Source organism: Aspergillus wentii (genome assembly GCF_001890725.1).
Source record: "Aspergillus wentii DTO 134E9 unplaced genomic scaffold ASPWEscaffold_4, whole genome shotgun sequence".
Lineage (NCBI taxonomy): Eukaryota > Fungi > Ascomycota > Eurotiomycetes > Eurotiales > Aspergillaceae > Aspergillus > Aspergillus wentii.
This window is the reverse complement of record NW_024467835.1, coordinates 1,542,681-1,558,457: the sequence shown is the minus strand read 5'-3', so window position 1 is coordinate 1,558,457 and position 15,777 is coordinate 1,542,681. Positions and strand designations below refer to the sequence as shown.

The following is a 15,777-nucleotide window of genomic DNA, read 5'->3' as shown; positions in this document are numbered from 1 at the left end:
ATAAGACATCACAAACGGCGTCACGCCTTGGGATAGCGACCGTTGGTTATCTGATCAAAGTTGCCTTGATACCAAGTGGACTCTGACACGAAACGGCAACCCAATGCGGTATCCAGCCCGGTCGGACCGCCCGGCGTGCCGAGAGGCAGGATGGACTGATCAAACAACCTCTTCTTCCGCTACTGGAGTTTCCCGCACAAGCAACCCGCCACCCTTCTCTCCTTTCCTCCACCTTCTCTCACTTCTTGTTCCTTTTCAAGATCTCAAGACCGGCCGCTGTGATCCCGGGGACTCGTCACAATGATATCTGCTAGAACCTTTATTGCCCCCGCACGCCAATGCTTGCGGACCACACGTGTGTCCCCAAGCGTTGTCTCGCCTTTCTCTCAGGTAACAAGCACTCTTTGTGCGGCTATCGCCGTCTCAATCGCAAAGGCAGCTGGGCTAATTGTTTTTTATATAGTTCCGCCGCTACTCTGCTGCGGTCGATGAGCGAGTCGCTAAGTTCAAGGGCCAGAAGGACACTGATGTATGTTGTGCGCTGAGCGATTTTTTCTTCCTTCTTTCTTGGCCCGATGGTTCCAGCTGTGCTCGACCGCAACGACAAAGCCATTAATCCGAAGACAATTCGACGAATGAAATTCTGACAGAATGTGTTTTGATAGGGAAAATACACCGTGACCTTGATCGAGGGTGATGGAATTGGTCCTGAGATCGCCCAGTCGGTGAAGGACATCTTCTCTGCCGCAAATGTAAACGCCCTCAACGGCCCAGCTGTTTATGACGTGAATGCGAAGTACTAAGTTGAATTCAGGCCCCTATCAAGTGGGAACCCGTTGATGTCACCCCCATCCTGAAGGATGGCAAGACTGCCATCCCCGACGACGCTATCAAGAGTGTCCAGAAGAACTATGTCGCACTCAAGGGTCCCCTCGCCGTACGTTGTCCTCTGGCCCATTCTGCTCGTGAATAGCAGTTCTCATTTAAGAATATATATAGACTCCCGTCGGCAAGGGTCACGTTTCCCTCAACCTTACCCTTCGTCGTACTTTCAACCTTTTCGCCAACGTCCGTCCTTGCCGATCGGTTGCCGGCTACAAGACCCCCTACGACAACGTCGACACCGTTCTCATCCGTGAGAACACCGAGGGTGAATACTCCGGTATTGAGCACGTCGTTGTTGACGGTGTTGTGCAGAGCATCAAGCTCATCACCAAGGAGGCCTCCGAGCGTGTGCTCCGCTTCGCATTCCAGTATGCCCGTTCCATCAACAAGAAAAAGGTCCGCGTTGTGCACAAGGCCACCATCATGAAGATGTCCGACGGTCTCTTCCTTAACCTCGCCCGTGACATCGCCAAGGAGTTCCCCGATGTCGAGTTCGACGCTGAGCTGCTGGACAACTCGTGCTTGAAGATCGTTACCGACCCTACTCCCTACAACGACAAGGTCCTTGTTATGCCCAACCTGTACGGTGACATCTTGTCCGACATGTGCGCCGGCCTGATCGGTGGCCTTGGTCTCACTCCCTCTGGAAACATTGGTGACGAGTGCTCGATCTTCGAGGCCGTCCACGGTTCCGCCCCCGACATTGCTGGCAAGGGTCTTGCCAACCCCACTGCTCTGCTTCTGAGCAGTATCATGATGCTGCAGCACATGGGTCTGACTGAGCACGCCGCTCGCATTCAGAAGGCCACCTTCGACACCCTCTCTGAAGGAAAGGTGAGTTTTACAATATCTCGTCCCTGTTTTCTGTCTCGTCATTTGCTAATCTACTTCACTAGGCTCTCACTGGAGACTTGGGTGGTAAGGCTAAGACCGCCGAGTATGCCGAGGCTATCATGAAGCGTTTGTAAGGGAGCTGCGTCACTTCATTGTAATATTCCCCCTCATTGCTCTCTTGATTCATGAACGACCTACTCAAATCTAGTGTGATCTACTATACCTACACCTGTAGCTACTAAGATGCCATTATTATATCGATATACATTTCCCTTCAATTTTTTTTATTCTTCGCCGGTTGGTTTTGTCCTTGAGTCAAAATCTGTATGGCTTATTATTGAGTGTCATGGACAACGCTTTTATATATGGTAAAATTGGATTCATATCTAGTCGGGCCTCTCCGGATAATCCTATCAAATGGGTTTTCTCCATCAGACGGAGAGGAAACTGCTAAATACACAAATAGTAGAAACAGGATAATCATACAACTCCCCCAAACGCCTGCTCGTAGTTTACAAGGTATCAAAGATTGCGGGTCATAATAAAAGGGTAATAGAAAGACGTGAAGTGCAGCGTTAACGTCGCCGAGCTGTTCTTCTACCATTAGTTCCCGTGCCCTTTTTCTCTTTCTGTTTCGTCCGCGTTGTTTGCGCTCGTGTGCTTCTGGCTGTCGGGGAGCCCCCCTCGGCTTCGTCATCGACGTCACTGTCGTCCTTCGCGGCGTCTGAACCATCGTCATCGCCATCTTCGTTTCCACCCGTGTCCTCCGAGTCTTCATATTCCTCTCCTGTGCCTGAGCTCTTCCGAGAAGAGTCAATTTCGACCTGAAGACGCGTAGACCGTGTACCTCGTCCCGGTGGTCGGCCGCGATTGGATTTTCGTCCTCGAGATGGGGCTGGAGAGGATCGTGCATCTATAGCAGAATAGCAAGTTAGACTTCGTCGTCTAATAGAAAGGGGAACAGATCAGATAGCAAAAAACTAACCATCTGTGTCGGCCACTGTGCTACCCCTCCTAGAGTCTGCATGACCGCTGAAAACGGGTGAAGATGACCCCTCCATTGCGAGTCTTCTCTCGAACATCATGTCACCATACTCGTCTAGTGGGAGCTCGAAAGGACAGTATGCCTCCCTCGATCCCTCGACATCGTCAGATGCGTCAGTTATTAATGAGTCTTCCTATAATAACATGAGCGACGCAACTTCAGGATAAACGATTCATTACTGCCTACCCGTTCATCAAGTGCCGGAAGATTGTAGAGTGTTCCGAGCTTTTTCCAAATGCCAGGGATTCGTGTGTGTTCGGCGTGGGATGGCGCATAGCCTTGGCTCTTCATAAACTCTGAGATAGCGATCATTCGAAAGTGTTTATGCATGCCTTTTTGACACCATTGTCGTCAGCTTAATACCCACACAGTAGAACGTCAGATCCAGCGAGGAAAGTTCGCAACGAACCAACAGGCTTCCATTTGATAATCCCTTTCAGGAGGGCTGTCTCCTGCTCATCGGTCCAAGGGTCCGTAACAAGATCGTAGTCTGCATCAGGTCTAGCAGTGCTTTCACTGGATGCTGGCGTGGTTGCAGAAGGCGGCGCACTTTCGACTTGAGAAGCTGAAAGCTTGGGCTTCTTTTTCGGGGGCATTGTTCACGGTCGGCTAGGCGTTTTTGTTATCGCAAAGGAACTAGTTGGACGACCTGAGGTCATCAGCGCATGAATTCCTCCCGCCTCGGTTTCCCGAACAAACGGGGTCTGGGCACTCGCTGGGGAGAGACGCTAGGCCGTTTGGGGGCTAGTGCGGCATGACCTCGCGCTGCCAACGCGTCGATAAACCGATAAGTGCTGCTCGACGGCGACGCCTCGAGGGACGTATGGGTGACGATGGAACAGGATATCTATGGATCGGACCCTTTCTCAAGTGAGAATCTGTGGAGGCTGTCCAAGTTCACCTTGGAGTCCCTGCAGCCATTGGAGCCGTTACTCTGGAACGAGGAGCTGCCTGGTGAGTAAATGCGGGCAGGTTAGGTTGCAATTGTATGGCTAACGCTTTTCTTCTTCGTCTAGATCTCACCGGGGGTTTTTTCAAAAGTCCTTTAAAACTATTTGAACAAGATGACTCTACGTTGCACAACCTTGATATCTTTGGAGACAATTTCTTTGATACAGAACAGCTCCTCGAGTCAACTACGGATGTGTCAAGTGAAAGCCAGATCAATGCGAGAACCGACCGCCCGGGAGATACCGCAGAAGAATCAGAGAGCCTATGGTCGCCTGATTTGCTATATGGTGCTCCGGATCGAAAAACACCTTTGAGGTCATGGGAAGGTTATCAAGATCGATCATTCCGTGAACCAGTTTCCGCGTACTTTAGTGAGTCTGGTGCAAAGGGATTCGACGCCGCATTGGCCCATAGTGAATCGGACCATGTACTTGGAGGCTCCGGTCGCTTGGTCCCAAATAGTATCTTCTTTCAGGCTCTATTTCGGGCTGGACTAGGTTGGAGTTCCATGTTCTTTCGGTTCAATGAGCAGATGAAAAGATTCGAAAAAGTACGAAACGATATCCGCGTCTCTGGGGTCAGCTTTCCGGCATTGAATAGTCTCACAGAGCAGATGCTACAATGTGGCACGAATATGCAGAAAATGCGGATGTTTGTTCGCAACACCCCGCTCAAATCCAACGAACCTTCGGCCTTATCTACTTTTTCCAGCGCTACAGCTGTGATCCTCTACACGCTTGAAAAACAGCTCGCTAGTCGCTTCACACATATCGGTTCGCTTATTCAGATCCAAGCTTTGTTCCAGCGATGTGGCGAATTGGTTGGTGCTTTGGCCAATATAGTCGATAGTCTTGACAATACTGCATCAGAGGCCCAGGTCATCTCTGTTGTCTTAGGAAGGGCTGCTTATTATTCTCAGAAGTTTGGTTGGATAGACAGGCTATTTCACGAGATTGTTATACGGGTTACAAAACCTTGGCTCGACTACGTCGAGGCTTGGGTCGGACTTCGCTCTGAAACTCCCACCTTGATTGAACTGGCAACGGGAAACAAGAGCTTTGTTGCAATCAGTTATCCGGAGGAAAACAAAAAAGCCAGGTTGGATCCCGGAATGATTGATTACAGATATTGTCCCCAACACATGCCATCTTTCATTCCGGCAGATCAAGCACAGTTGATGTTTGAAACTGGGAAAAGTTTGCGGCTTTTAAAGCGTTCTCATCCGCGGCACCCGATTGCCAGTGATGAATTTCTGTGCAATTCGGACTCCCCTAGGCTTCATTGCGTGGGTACTTGGGCCGATATTGAGAGAATACAAAGCAAGGCTTATGAGTACGAGGGCAAACTCCGCGCCGAGATACTCAAGTATAACCGAGGTGAAGCTTCTGGGGGAAACACCCTGGTGGAGCCTGCTCTCCAAGGCTCTTACCAAAAAGAGGGTAATGAAATAATAGCGGAGACCTTTGATGTTTTTGACATTGACGATGGGCGACGTGTGACCGGGCTGCTCGCCAACCATGCGTCTATAGAGAAGGACCAGCTAGGTCATTTGGTTGATGAAGCTGAAGCCAAAAGTCGCGGCTTAGACCTTTCAAGCCAAGAAGAGGGTCGTTTTGGTCCGGAATTCGCGTCCACTCTTTACTTATCCCTCGCTCCTCTCATTGCGTCACAGGGCCTACTGATTGACTTTTCTTGTCTCCATCTTCTTTTCAAGGAACACAAGCTCAGATATCACTTGACACTACAATGGCGCTTCCAGCTCCTTGGCGATGGTTTCTTCACGTCTCGTCTTTCCCACTCGCTTTTCGATCCGGAGATGGAAAGTGGTGAACGAAGATCAGGTGTGGTGCGTAGCGGTGTGCATACCGGTTTGCGTTTGGGAAGCCGTGATACTTGGCCCCCAGCAAGCTCAGAGTTGCGTTTGGTGCTTATTGGGCTTTTAGGCGAATGCCACGTTGCAGATGAAAGCCTGGGAGGACCAGATAATATTCAACTGCAGAGAGAGAAAGAACTTCCTGGAGGGCTAAGCTTTGCTATTCGAGAGCTAACAAGTGAAGAAATTGTCAAATGCAAGGACCCCAACGCCATTGAAGCTTTGGACTTTCTCCGGTTACAGTACAAACCGCCGGCTGTTCTGGAAGCCATCATTACGCCACGGTCTCTCAACAAGTATGATCATCTCTTTAAGCACTTGCTTCGCCTTATTCGTATGGTTTCGGCCGTCAAAGGCCTTGTTCGCGACTCGACTGCGAGAGGATCTCTCTCTGGAGATACGCGAAACGTATTTCAGAGGTTCCGCATTGATTCGCAACACTTTGTTCTTGCAGTAAGCGATTATTGTTTCCACGTTGGTGTCGGATCTACTTGGCGGCGTTTCCAGGATACCCTCTCCAGAATCGAAGACTGTCTTGACCGTGGTGATATTGACGGCACAATCGAAGCAGCACACTCTGTCACTAGGCTTAGGGATCATCATGAAGATGTTCTCGATCAAATTTTATTCGCGCTTTTCCTTAGTAAGAGGCACATTCAAGCCGCCAAGTTGCTCGAAAGCATCTTCGCCACTATACTCACATTTGCTCCACTATCCAGGATGGATGGGATGAGTGGTATACGCCATGAAAGCGAAACGACTGTCTTTCAACTTTACACCTTGTTTCGGAAACAGACGTCTGCTTTTGTCAATTATTTACGCAGTCTGGATGGTGGGAAAGCATCATCAAAGTCGTTCGGCAGGACCGGAGCGACATTTGCTTCACGAGAAGAGCCCACAAATGTCTTTGAAAATCTTCTTTCACGATTGGATATGAAGAAATATTACTGATTAATGAAAAGAATCTTTCTGCCGAATTTTACCCAACGGCTTCTTTTTCCGTGGTAGAACGAGACGGCCAGCCGCCGCAGTCGATGACATGACACGGAATCATAGGTTCACTACTTCGTTGTTGACTATCAACATTCTATCTCTGGGGAATTCACTATTTTAACGAATACAGAACTACATCTGGACGTAAATGATATGTGGGGCATTAAATTCAATTTCTACAGACATGAAATCGTAACATTTACCTTCTCAAATCCCATACCAAGAACCCTGTGCACAGCCTGAAACGCCAGTTTCTATTACCCAATGACAAAAATTCATGCGCAATCGTGATGACATGATGCTAGAAGAAATGAAGGTTCGACTCTGCCCAACCCTGCTCCAGAAGTATTTTTCGGGCAGACTTCTCCATGGCCTCTGGTCCGCAGACGAGGACCATGCTCTCAGCGTCGGCTGGCGCATACTCCTTCAGAAGCCCCTCGGAGATACGTCCTCGACGGCCCGTCCAGCTGTCTGATGCTTTGCTTAGTGTATGTATAACTTTGCACTTCTGGCTATCCAAAGCCTCGAACGCGTCGAGTTCAGACCGAGCTAAGATATCCTCCTCTTGTCTGTTCCCGTCCAAAACGACGCATGGCGTAGGGTCTTCTGGGACCTCCATAATAGCACGCAGGACTTGGAAGACTGGTGTAATTCCAGTTCCTCCACAGATCATTTTGAATGAGCGAACGTGGCGCTCCTTGCCACTAATCGACACCCTGCCATTTCCAAGGTATTCAAATCTGCCCGTGGGACCTTTGCAATCAATCACTGATCCCAATGGAAGTTTTTCGAGGGCCATTGTCATTTTACCGCCTGGGATGGTAGGTGTGTCGAAGTAAACCTTGATAAGCAGCTCCATCGTTCCCTCTAGTTTGGTATCCGACATGGGGGTGTAGGATCGGATGATGGCTTCCTTGGTTGATGGATCTGCGACTTTAATCATGAGGTGCTGACCGATAGGCAAGCCCAATTTCTGTGTCTCATGCTCCAATTGGAAAGTGAAAATGCGGGTGTCCCAAGATACGTCCTTTCTAGCCGTGAGTGTCGCTTTTGTCCATGCTCGTGATTGTAGGAACTCCGGGCGCGGTTCGTCTGATGTCTCTCCAACGTCGTTCTTGAGGGCTTCTAGGGAAGCTTTATCCATTGTACCGATATGGTATTCGGGCATCATCGCTTTTGCCGTTTCGCTATCTGTTCGAGTATTAGCAACATATTTTTGCATTGAGATCCCAAGGGAACTTACGAATGGCAAGGAACTCCTCCGAGACATCCAAGCCAGCTGATGAAATGATACTTTGGGCACCACCAGGATGACCTTCAAGGAACCCTTTGCCGTCATATACTTCACGGTTCACAATGAACCAAGGCTCACCCTTACTGGTGTGGCTCTTGAATTCTTGTAGGTTCACTTCCCTGTTAAGCCCTTCTTTCTTCATGTTGATCTCTTGCACGGGTTTCGGCTCTGTTGGTTCTTCGCCTTGGTTTCTCTCTCCCCAGTTTCCATTTAACAAATCGCCCCCTGCTTTCTTGACACGTTCCATCCAGCCTCCAGCCTTCGCAGGGTCGGTCGGGTGTTCAAATTTCAGGATTCCGTTTTCCTTTGTGATGGTCACTCGGAACCATGGGTTGTTCATCATACCCAAAACTGACCAATACATATCACGCGGCTGGACCATTAAAGACTCGTCCATTGCTCTGACAAGTAAAGCGTCGCTGTTCTCAAGGTCGGATGTCGGGATGTTCAAGGACCAAAAGCACCAGCAGAAACAGTTTTCGCGCCAGTACATGTCAACCTTGCCGCCGAATAGGTCGCCTTCGAAGTCTCGATACTTGTCCTCTGCATATTCTATGTCGGCCAAGCGCCAGGCTATACATCAGGTTAGCTGCATTCAACTTCAAACAACAGACAATCATACATTTGCCTTTATCCAGGGAAATTTCAACTCTTGTAACTCTCTTACCACCACCGGCATACGCATACCCTTTGGCAGTATATGTAAGCCCGGTTGAGGCAAGGTCTAACTCTTCGTTGTGTTGGGGATATGCGGCAGCGGAATTCGTGTTGAGGTCATAGATGGCATATCGCTCGTCCCGCCACCAATGTGGCTCTTTTGATGCCATATCTGGGGTGACCGTAGTTCTATGAAACATTAGGACTTGGGGATTCTTCACTCCGGACTCATTCCAGAAATGGTGAGCTTACGGTAGCACACGGTTATCATAGATATGGTACCAGTTGTCGCTTGGTGTGTCGGTCACGATCAACCTTTTCAGCCACTTAACACTTCGCCCTCCGATCTGACCAGGTACAACAGCTCTCAATGGACGCCCATGGTCTGGACGAAGGGATTCGCCATTCATCTTGTGAGCAAGCATGATTCCTCTGTTGGGGTCCATGGCCCAGTTCAGTTTGATGGACGTTCCATAGTACCCGTTAGGCTTTGAAAGTCAGCCACCAATTATATAAACCTTTGAGGCATGATAACAGCTTACCAGTTTATCAGCACCTTCCATACAGAGGAACTTAGCTCTGCGAAGAGGCTTCGCACTTCTCAGAATATCCGCCATCATGGGGCCAGTGAAGAGTGCCGTTGATAGACCGGCTGGACCCCATGAAAACCCTTTTGATTTTCGGACCGTATTTTGTTCTTTCCGCCTATTCCCGGCACATACGAGAGTTATGGGAGCTGTTATTTGATCATATTGCTGCAATATTTGTCGGAAATTGAGGACAATCGGTTTCTCGACCAGTCTGTGTCAACCCATTAGCGGCTGGCAAAGCTATAGAACGAAACGATGACACCAACCCTTCAATACTAATCTCCCAGTTGGGAATGTCCGCGTCGTGAACTTGGGGTACTGGTCCATGGTTTCGAACATAAAAGAGCTCCGGTGATGTCAAGAAACCTTTACGCGTGTGAGCTGAGTTAGCTTGACTTTCTCAGAGAAAAGCCCTTCATTGACTAGCAGGCATACCTTCATTGTAAAGAGCTGTGAGTGGGGCCTCGACGTTGAATGGATGAACACCAGTCAATCTGATCAATCGAGGATCACGGGGCACATGGTTGTCTGGTGTTCCCTGGTCTACTCCCAAGATCTCGCTTGGGTTTTTTGAAGGAGGCGGCAGAGGGATCTGTGACAAGTCTGGGCTTGAAACTTCTTCGACTTCAATATGGCTTCCCTTGAGAGGGTAGATTTGGGAAACCAATGTCTCCGTCTGAATTTGGGCGACGGTCGTCATGATTTTGGAATGGCAGTTGAAAGCACTACGATTGATAGAGCATTAATGATAAATAGGGCATGCCCACAGAAGACGAGACCCCCAATTCAAATGGTTCTCGTTCCAGGCAGAAGAAAATGGCGGCAGTCAAAAAAAAGAGCAATGGAATTAATGACGATTATTTTGATCTTCTGATATGAACAGTCGGCATTTGATCTAAGTTTGCGATATCATACCAGACAGGGGGTTGGACTGCATAGGAAAACGGCCTCGGAGAAAGAAAAACATGGTCTAAACCCATCAATAATGTTGTGGATCTCCGCGGGCTGTGAGAAACCATTCTTTTTAGGGCTGGTTATCATATTCATAATTATGGTAATAGCACATATGTTCCACAATTGGTGTAATTGTAAACGGTTGAGTGGCCGTGCAATTCGGGCCGGGTGGAAGAAGAGATCCACTCGGTGAGAGTCGGGAACGAAATAATATGGCTGCAATCAGGGAGGATTATTATTATTATTTCATTGACTTCTGGTTTTTGGTCATCGTCTATTAGTATCAGCATTGACCACATCATACAAATAAGCAAACAAGCAATAATAGTAGCACGACTGGATTCGACGATCATCTCCATTGGTTTGCTTCGAGAATTACTATGCATTCTTACATTCCAAGGCATCCCAAGAAAGGGAACCCCGGGAGAAAAAGAAAAGAAAAAAAGCCTCATCACCCGTGTAGTTGCATCCGCGCAGACTGTCTCAACTGGCACTTCTCAAGGGATGTCAGATTCCATTCCCCGGGAAAGCAAGGAAAGAGGCAAATTGGCTTATCTTCCAGGCGCGTGGCGGTGGAGAGAGTCCGGGATCCGTAGCGGCGACGATAAGACTCGATCAACGGCCAATCTGCTTCAGCACATCGTGGTTCTTGGTGGTTCTGACGATCTTCTGCCTCTCGAGCCTCCGCGGAGTTACCATGGTTAAGGTGGTGTCGATGGTTTCACGATATACTGATAACACTGCCAGGTATTTGGACCAACGAGGGTCTCTGCGAAATCGCTGATTAGAATCCCACATTTGTTGATTCGATAGAATCATGGTTTGCTCTTCTGAAGACCACGGAGAAAGACATGCTTTTTTGCTGCTTCCGGTGGCCATTTGGCGCTCTGAGGTAGATTGTATATGAGTATTCTATGTCGCCCATAGCCCTCGTGTCGAGTTGTAGTCCATCTCCACGATTTTATTTGATTACCCCACAGTCACAATGCCCTTGCTGGACGGGTTAAAGAACAGTGAACCTGTCAATGGCAGTGTTAGCAATGCTCTTTCCCATATGAATCGGGTCGACACACCCCGCGAAGTAGAAGAATATCCCAGAAACAATGAAAATCGGCGACAGAGGATCGTCGTGGTGGGACTGGGGATGGTTGCCATCTCCTTGATGTAGGTGGACAGTTGCAGCTGTGTTGGAAAGAAAAAAGACACTGACTGACTGGTGGTGGTGAATAGTGAGAAGATTGTCAAGCAGGACGCGGAGAGACGACAGTACGACATCGTCGTGATTGGCGAGGAGCCACACGTCGCCTACAACCGCGTCGGTCTTTCTTCGTTCTTTGAGCATCGCAAGATTGAAGACTTGTATCTCAATCCGACAGAATGGGTAAGTTGGATACATCTATCTTCTGCTACACTGATACTCACGGCGGTTTCGCCATTTTTAGTATGGCTCTGTCAAAGACAGGTCATTCGATTACCATCTCAACACCAGAGTGACCGAAATCATCCCCGACCAAAAGATTGTTAAGACCTCTACCGATGACTCGATTTCCTATGATCTCCTCGTCCTTGCAACAGGCTCCGATGCCGTTCTTCCTACACATACCCCCGGCCATGATGCCAAGGGAATCTTCGTTTATCGAACGATTTCCGACCTTGAGCGTCTGATCGAATTCGCCTCGGAGCACAAGGGACAAACAGGAGTCACAGTTGGAGGAGGCTTGTTAGGACTGGAAGCAGCCAAGGCAATGACAGACCTGGAAGATTTCGGAAATGTGAAACTCATCGATCGCAACAAATGGGTTTTGGCGAGGCAGCTCGATGGAGATGCCGGGAGCCTGGTAACTCGCAAGATCAGAGAGCTAGGTCTGGATGTTCTGCATGAGAAGCGTGTAGCAACTATCAAGACCGATGACGATAACAATGTAACCGGCATTGTTTTCGAAGATGGTGAGGAGATCGATTGTTGCTGCATCTGCTTTGCGGTATGTCAACTCGATCAATATTTTATAATGCTATCTACTAACACATTGGTTAGATTGGAGTGAGAGCTAGGGATGAGCTGGGACCCAAGGCTGGTATCCAATGTGCGAGAAGGGGTGGTTTTGTGATCGATGAAAGGTATGTATTGATACCCTCTTGATGTCTTCTTTCCCTTCGTGTTCTAACCTCACCTCGAAGTTTACAAACGTCTATTCCCGACATCTATGCTGTTGGAGAATGTGCAAGCTGGGAGAACCAGACCTTTGGAATCATTGCGCCCGGTATCGAAATGGCAGATGTATTAGCATTCAACTTGACAAACCCAGACAAAGAGCCCAAGTGCTTCAAACGTCCTGATCTAAGCACCAAGTTGAAGCTTCTGGGTGTCGATGTTGCCAGCTTCGGCGATTTCTTTGCCGACAGAGACGGGCCCAAATTCCTTCCGGGCGAACGACCCTCAGTCACAGCTGGCTCACAAACAGAAGATACAGATGAACCACCAGTGAAAGCCCTCACATATAAGGACCCATTCGGTGGTGTCTACAAGAAATACCTCTTTACCATGGACGGAAAGTATTTGCTTGGAGGAATGATGATCGGGGACACAAAGGACTATCTCAAGTTGAACCAGATGGTCAAGGGCCAAAAACAGCTAGAGGTGCCTCCCAGTCAATTTATTCTCGGGGCACAGGGTGATGGCGAGGAAAACGCGGATGATCTGTCAGTATTTTTCATCTACATATTATGCTCTACCAAGAACCGGTTATTGACTATACATTAACCAAACAGAGACGACAGCACGCAGATCTGCTCTTGTCACAACGTGACGAAGGGTGACGTCGTTTCGAATGTCAAGAACGGTACATGCACATCTATCGGAGAGGTCAAGTCATGCACGAAAGCAGGAACTGGCTGTGGTGGCTGTATGCCTCTGGTGCAGTCGATCTTCAACAAGACCATGCTGGATATGGGCCAAGAAGTGTCGAATAACTGTGTGTATCTACCATCCTTTACTGTGTCCTGATTTACTGACTAGTGTAGTGTGTATGCACATTCCACATTCGCGAGCCGACCTTTATAATATCATCGCTGTCAAGAGACTGAAGACGTTTGTCGATGTTATGAAAGCAGTTGGGAAGAACCCTGACTCCCTGGGGTGCGAGCTATGTAAGCCCGCCATTGGGTCGATTCTCTCCAGCTTGTTCAACCAACACATCTTGGACAAGGATGTACATGACTTGCAAGAAACAAACGACAGATTCCTTGCCAACATTCAAAGAAACGGCACATTTTCCGTGGTTCCACGAGTTCCCGGTGGCGAGATCACAGCAGACAGACTAATTACCATCGGTCAAGTAGCAAAGAAATATGATCTCTACTGCAAAATCACTGGAGGTCAGCGAATTGACTTGTTTGGTGCCAAAAAGCAAGATCTCCTTGACATTTGGACTGCACTAGTTGAGGCTGGTATGGAAAGTGGTCACGCATATGCAAAGTCACTCCGAACAATCAAGGTATTTTGCTTCGGTCTCTTCTGCAAAGATTTCGAAACTGACTATTTCCTACCAGAGTTGCGTTGGAACCACATGGTGTCGCTTTGGAATTAATGACAGTGTTGGAATGGCCATTCGATTGGAAGAACGCTACAAGAGTATTCGATCACCCCACAAGCTCAAAGGCGCTGTCTCGGGCTGCGTTCGAGAATGCGCGGAAGCACAAAACAAGGAGTGAGTAGATTGAGGTTCAATGTAGAATATCGTACTGACAGTCGTTAGCTTCGGTTTGATCGCTACTGAAAAAGGTTTCAACATCTTTGTTGGAGGCAATGGAGGTGCCAAACCCCGACATTCGGAGTTGCTTGCACAGGATGTTCCACCTGAGAACGTCATTTCCATCATCGACCGATATCTTATTTTCTATATCCGAACTGCCGACAAACTTCAGCGGACAGCCCGGTGGATTGAGAACCTCCCGGGAGGAATTAGCTACTTGAGAGAAGTCATCATCGACGATAAACTGGGCATTGGTGCCGAATTGGAGCAGCAGATGGAAGAACTGGTCAACAGCTATTTCTGTGAATGGACAGAGACTGTGAGAGATCCGAAGCGGCGCAAGGTCTTCCAGCAATTTGCAAATACGGAGGAGACTGTCGACACTGTTGAGGTTGTCCAAGAGCGTGACCAGAAACGCCCTACATACTGGCCCAAAGAATCCGCAACGGAGGATTTCAAGAATCACAAATGGTCCAGTCTTTCCTGGCAACCTATCATCAAGGCCGACCACTTCTCAGACGAGCCTCCACAGACTTCGTCAGCCAACGTCAAGCGCGGGGGGACCCAGCTTGCGGTCTTCAAGATCAAAGGCAAATACTATGCGACCCAACAGATGTGTCCCCACAAACGCGCTTTCGTTCTTTCCGACGGTTTGATCGGCGATGATGATGCGGGCAAGTACTGGGTATCATGCCCATACCATAAGCGCAACTTTGACCTCAACGGCGAGCAAGCTGGACGGTGCTCGAGCGATGAAAGCATGAACATTGCTACATTCCCGGTAGAAGAACGAGATGACGGCTGGGTCTATCTAAAGCTACCCCCGATTGAAGAGCTGGACTCGGTATTGGGTACAGAGAAGTGGAAGGTGAAGAAGGGTGAAGCGCCAGACCCATTCCAGAAAATGGACAAGAAGTACAAGGGCATACGGGGAAAGAAAGCATGCGATATCGAGGCGCAGAAACAGACGACAGTCCCCACTACCAAGGCGATTGACTGGTAGATGAGATATTCTTTTATTACAGGCGTTGGGGTATTGATGACATGCATGTAGCCGGATAATATGGGTTATTTAGTTTTTTGCATAGATACGAAACAATCGATAAGATCCTGCAATGATTATCATTTTTTATAGTAGTTTGATAGTCTGTTCATCATATCCAATATTAATCGCCTCGACTGCACGCTGCAATGCTCAAAATATCCATACATGCTATGAATGAATCTATGCCTTAGGGCACGTGAATCACGTGCGTATAGTATGCCTGAGGCACTTATCTCTCGACCAACCATAACCACCCACTTTGGGCTTATCTTCCCTCTTCAACGTAGTAAAGGCAAAAAAAGAAAATATCTATCAAGGTGGGGTCAAAGCATTGTTTTTTATCTCTCTATCTCTTTATCTATCATCGTCATGGTCTGATTATGTCTCCATCGACAGGTTTAAAAGGATCACCATCGCCTCTCAACATCTCCGCGGAGGTCAACAGCCAGATCCACGGCTTTTCCTCGTTATTTTCGTCTCGCTCGCCTCTGGGGCTCTATCGCTGAAGACACGATGTGGGCGGCCCTCGAGCTCTGTCCCGATAGCCACTCGGGATCCCGACCAGGACCCAATGAGATGCGGCGTGGTTATCAATGATCTTCCGCTACAGACTTTGGGACGACGTGCGGTGTCCCTGGTGGTTCCCTGGTGCTGCTCCGCCAGGTTCCAGACGGCCGCGGAGTTAGTCCTCTTCAGGCTCTCTTATCAGTGTGTCACGGCGTGGTTGAAGGTTTGTTTTCGTTTTTGTCCGTGGCTCGACAAAGCCATTTCGAAAATCTCCCTGGATTCTCCGGTTATCAGCATTGACGACTGAGCCACCGGCCCCGTATCATATCTCGAAACTCGTGAGAATACAACGGTCTGGATGCTTGGAGGGTCTTGGTCGTCTTGATCCAATGCCACG

The 15,777-nt window shown here is 48.6% G+C and overlaps 5 protein-coding genes across 5 annotated transcripts; 3 read left to right on the top strand and 2 right to left on the bottom strand.

The window, feature by feature from the left end:
- Nucleotides 1-300: 300 nt before the first annotated feature.
- Nucleotides 301-1,853, top strand: ASPWEDRAFT_172039 (isocitrate dehydrogenase (NAD(+)) IDH2; the record flags this gene model as incomplete). The annotated part of the gene is made up of 6 exons (XM_040830879.1): nt 301-390; nt 464-529; nt 666-752; nt 815-937; nt 1,000-1,719; nt 1,782-1,853. 6 exons carry the CDS (start codon nt 301-303, stop codon nt 1,851-1,853), a joined length of 1,158 nt encoding a protein of 385 aa, XP_040688891.1.
- A 214-nt stretch (nt 1,854-2,067) lies between these two features.
- Nucleotides 2,068-3,429, bottom strand: ASPWEDRAFT_40395 (uncharacterized protein). The gene is made up of 4 exons (XM_040835312.1): nt 3,174-3,429; nt 2,951-3,096; nt 2,705-2,897; nt 2,068-2,632 (listed from the first exon to the last, which is right to left on the bottom strand). Exons 1-4 carry the CDS (start codon nt 3,358-3,360, stop codon nt 2,295-2,297), a joined length of 864 nt encoding a protein of 287 aa, XP_040688890.1. The 5' UTR covers nt 3,361-3,429; the 3' UTR covers nt 2,068-2,294.
- Nucleotides 3,430-3,597: 168 nt separating this feature from the next.
- Nucleotides 3,598-6,612, top strand: ASPWEDRAFT_154901 (tubulin gamma complex associated family protein; the record flags this gene model as incomplete). The annotated part of the gene is made up of 2 exons (XM_040829672.1): nt 3,598-3,718; nt 3,781-6,612. The coding sequence occupies 2 exons, from the start codon at nt 3,598-3,600 to the stop codon at nt 6,537-6,539; spliced, it is 2,880 nt and encodes a 959-aa protein (XP_040688889.1). The 3' UTR covers nt 6,540-6,612.
- A 98-nt stretch (nt 6,613-6,710) lies between these two features.
- On the bottom strand, nt 6,711-9,996 carry niaD (nitrate reductase NiaD). Its single transcript, XM_040837367.1, has 7 exons — nt 9,556-9,996; nt 9,389-9,498; nt 9,075-9,333; nt 8,785-9,020; nt 8,498-8,721; nt 7,825-8,448; nt 6,711-7,772 (listed from the first exon to the last, which is right to left on the bottom strand). The coding sequence occupies exons 1-7, from the start codon at nt 9,820-9,822 to the stop codon at nt 6,883-6,885; spliced, it is 2,610 nt and encodes an 869-aa protein (XP_040688888.1). The 5' UTR covers nt 9,823-9,996; the 3' UTR covers nt 6,711-6,882.
- Nucleotides 9,997-10,892: 896 nt separating this feature from the next.
- On the top strand, nt 10,893-15,125 carry niiA (nitrite reductase niiA). The gene is made up of 9 exons (XM_040835311.1): nt 10,893-11,240; nt 11,307-11,457; nt 11,519-12,058; nt 12,112-12,194; nt 12,255-12,776; nt 12,846-13,048; nt 13,098-13,570; nt 13,626-13,783; nt 13,832-15,125. The coding sequence occupies exons 1-9, from the start codon at nt 11,062-11,064 to the stop codon at nt 14,829-14,831; spliced, it is 3,309 nt and encodes a 1,102-aa protein (XP_040688887.1). The 5' UTR covers nt 10,893-11,061; the 3' UTR covers nt 14,832-15,125.
- The last annotated feature ends 652 nt before the right edge of the window (nt 15,126-15,777 follow it).

Coding starts and splice junctions, on each gene's coding strand:
- ASPWEDRAFT_40395 (XM_040835312.1), bottom strand. CDS start 3,360: ATGCCCCCGAAAAAGAAGCCCAAGCTTTCAGCTTCTCAAGTCGAAAGT. Junction 3,097..3,173: donor TATCAAATGGAAGCCTGTTG/GTTCGTTGCGAA, acceptor GGTGTCAAAAAG/GCATGCATAAACACTTTCGA. Junction 2,898..2,950: donor TTCCGGCACTTGATGAACGG/GTAGGCAGTAAT, acceptor ATGTTATTATAG/GAAGACTCATTAATAACTGA.
- niaD (XM_040837367.1), bottom strand. CDS start 9,822: ATGACGACCGTCGCCCAAATTCAGACGGAGACATTGGTTTCCCAAATC. Junction 9,334..9,388: donor TGGGAGATTAGTATTGAAGG/GTTGGTGTCATC, acceptor GGGTTGACACAG/ACTGGTCGAGAAACCGATTG. Junction 8,449..8,497: donor TTCCCTGGATAAAGGCAAAT/GTATGATTGTCT, acceptor CCTGATGTATAG/CCTGGCGCTTGGCCGACATA.
- niiA (XM_040835311.1), top strand. CDS start 11,062: ATGCCCTTGCTGGACGGGTTAAAGAACAGTGAACCTGTCAATGGCAGT. Junction 12,059..12,111: donor GTTGCTGCATCTGCTTTGCG/GTATGTCAACTC, acceptor CACATTGGTTAG/ATTGGAGTGAGAGCTAGGGA. Junction 12,777..12,845: donor GAGGAAAACGCGGATGATCT/GTCAGTATTTTT, acceptor TTAACCAAACAG/AGACGACAGCACGCAGATCT.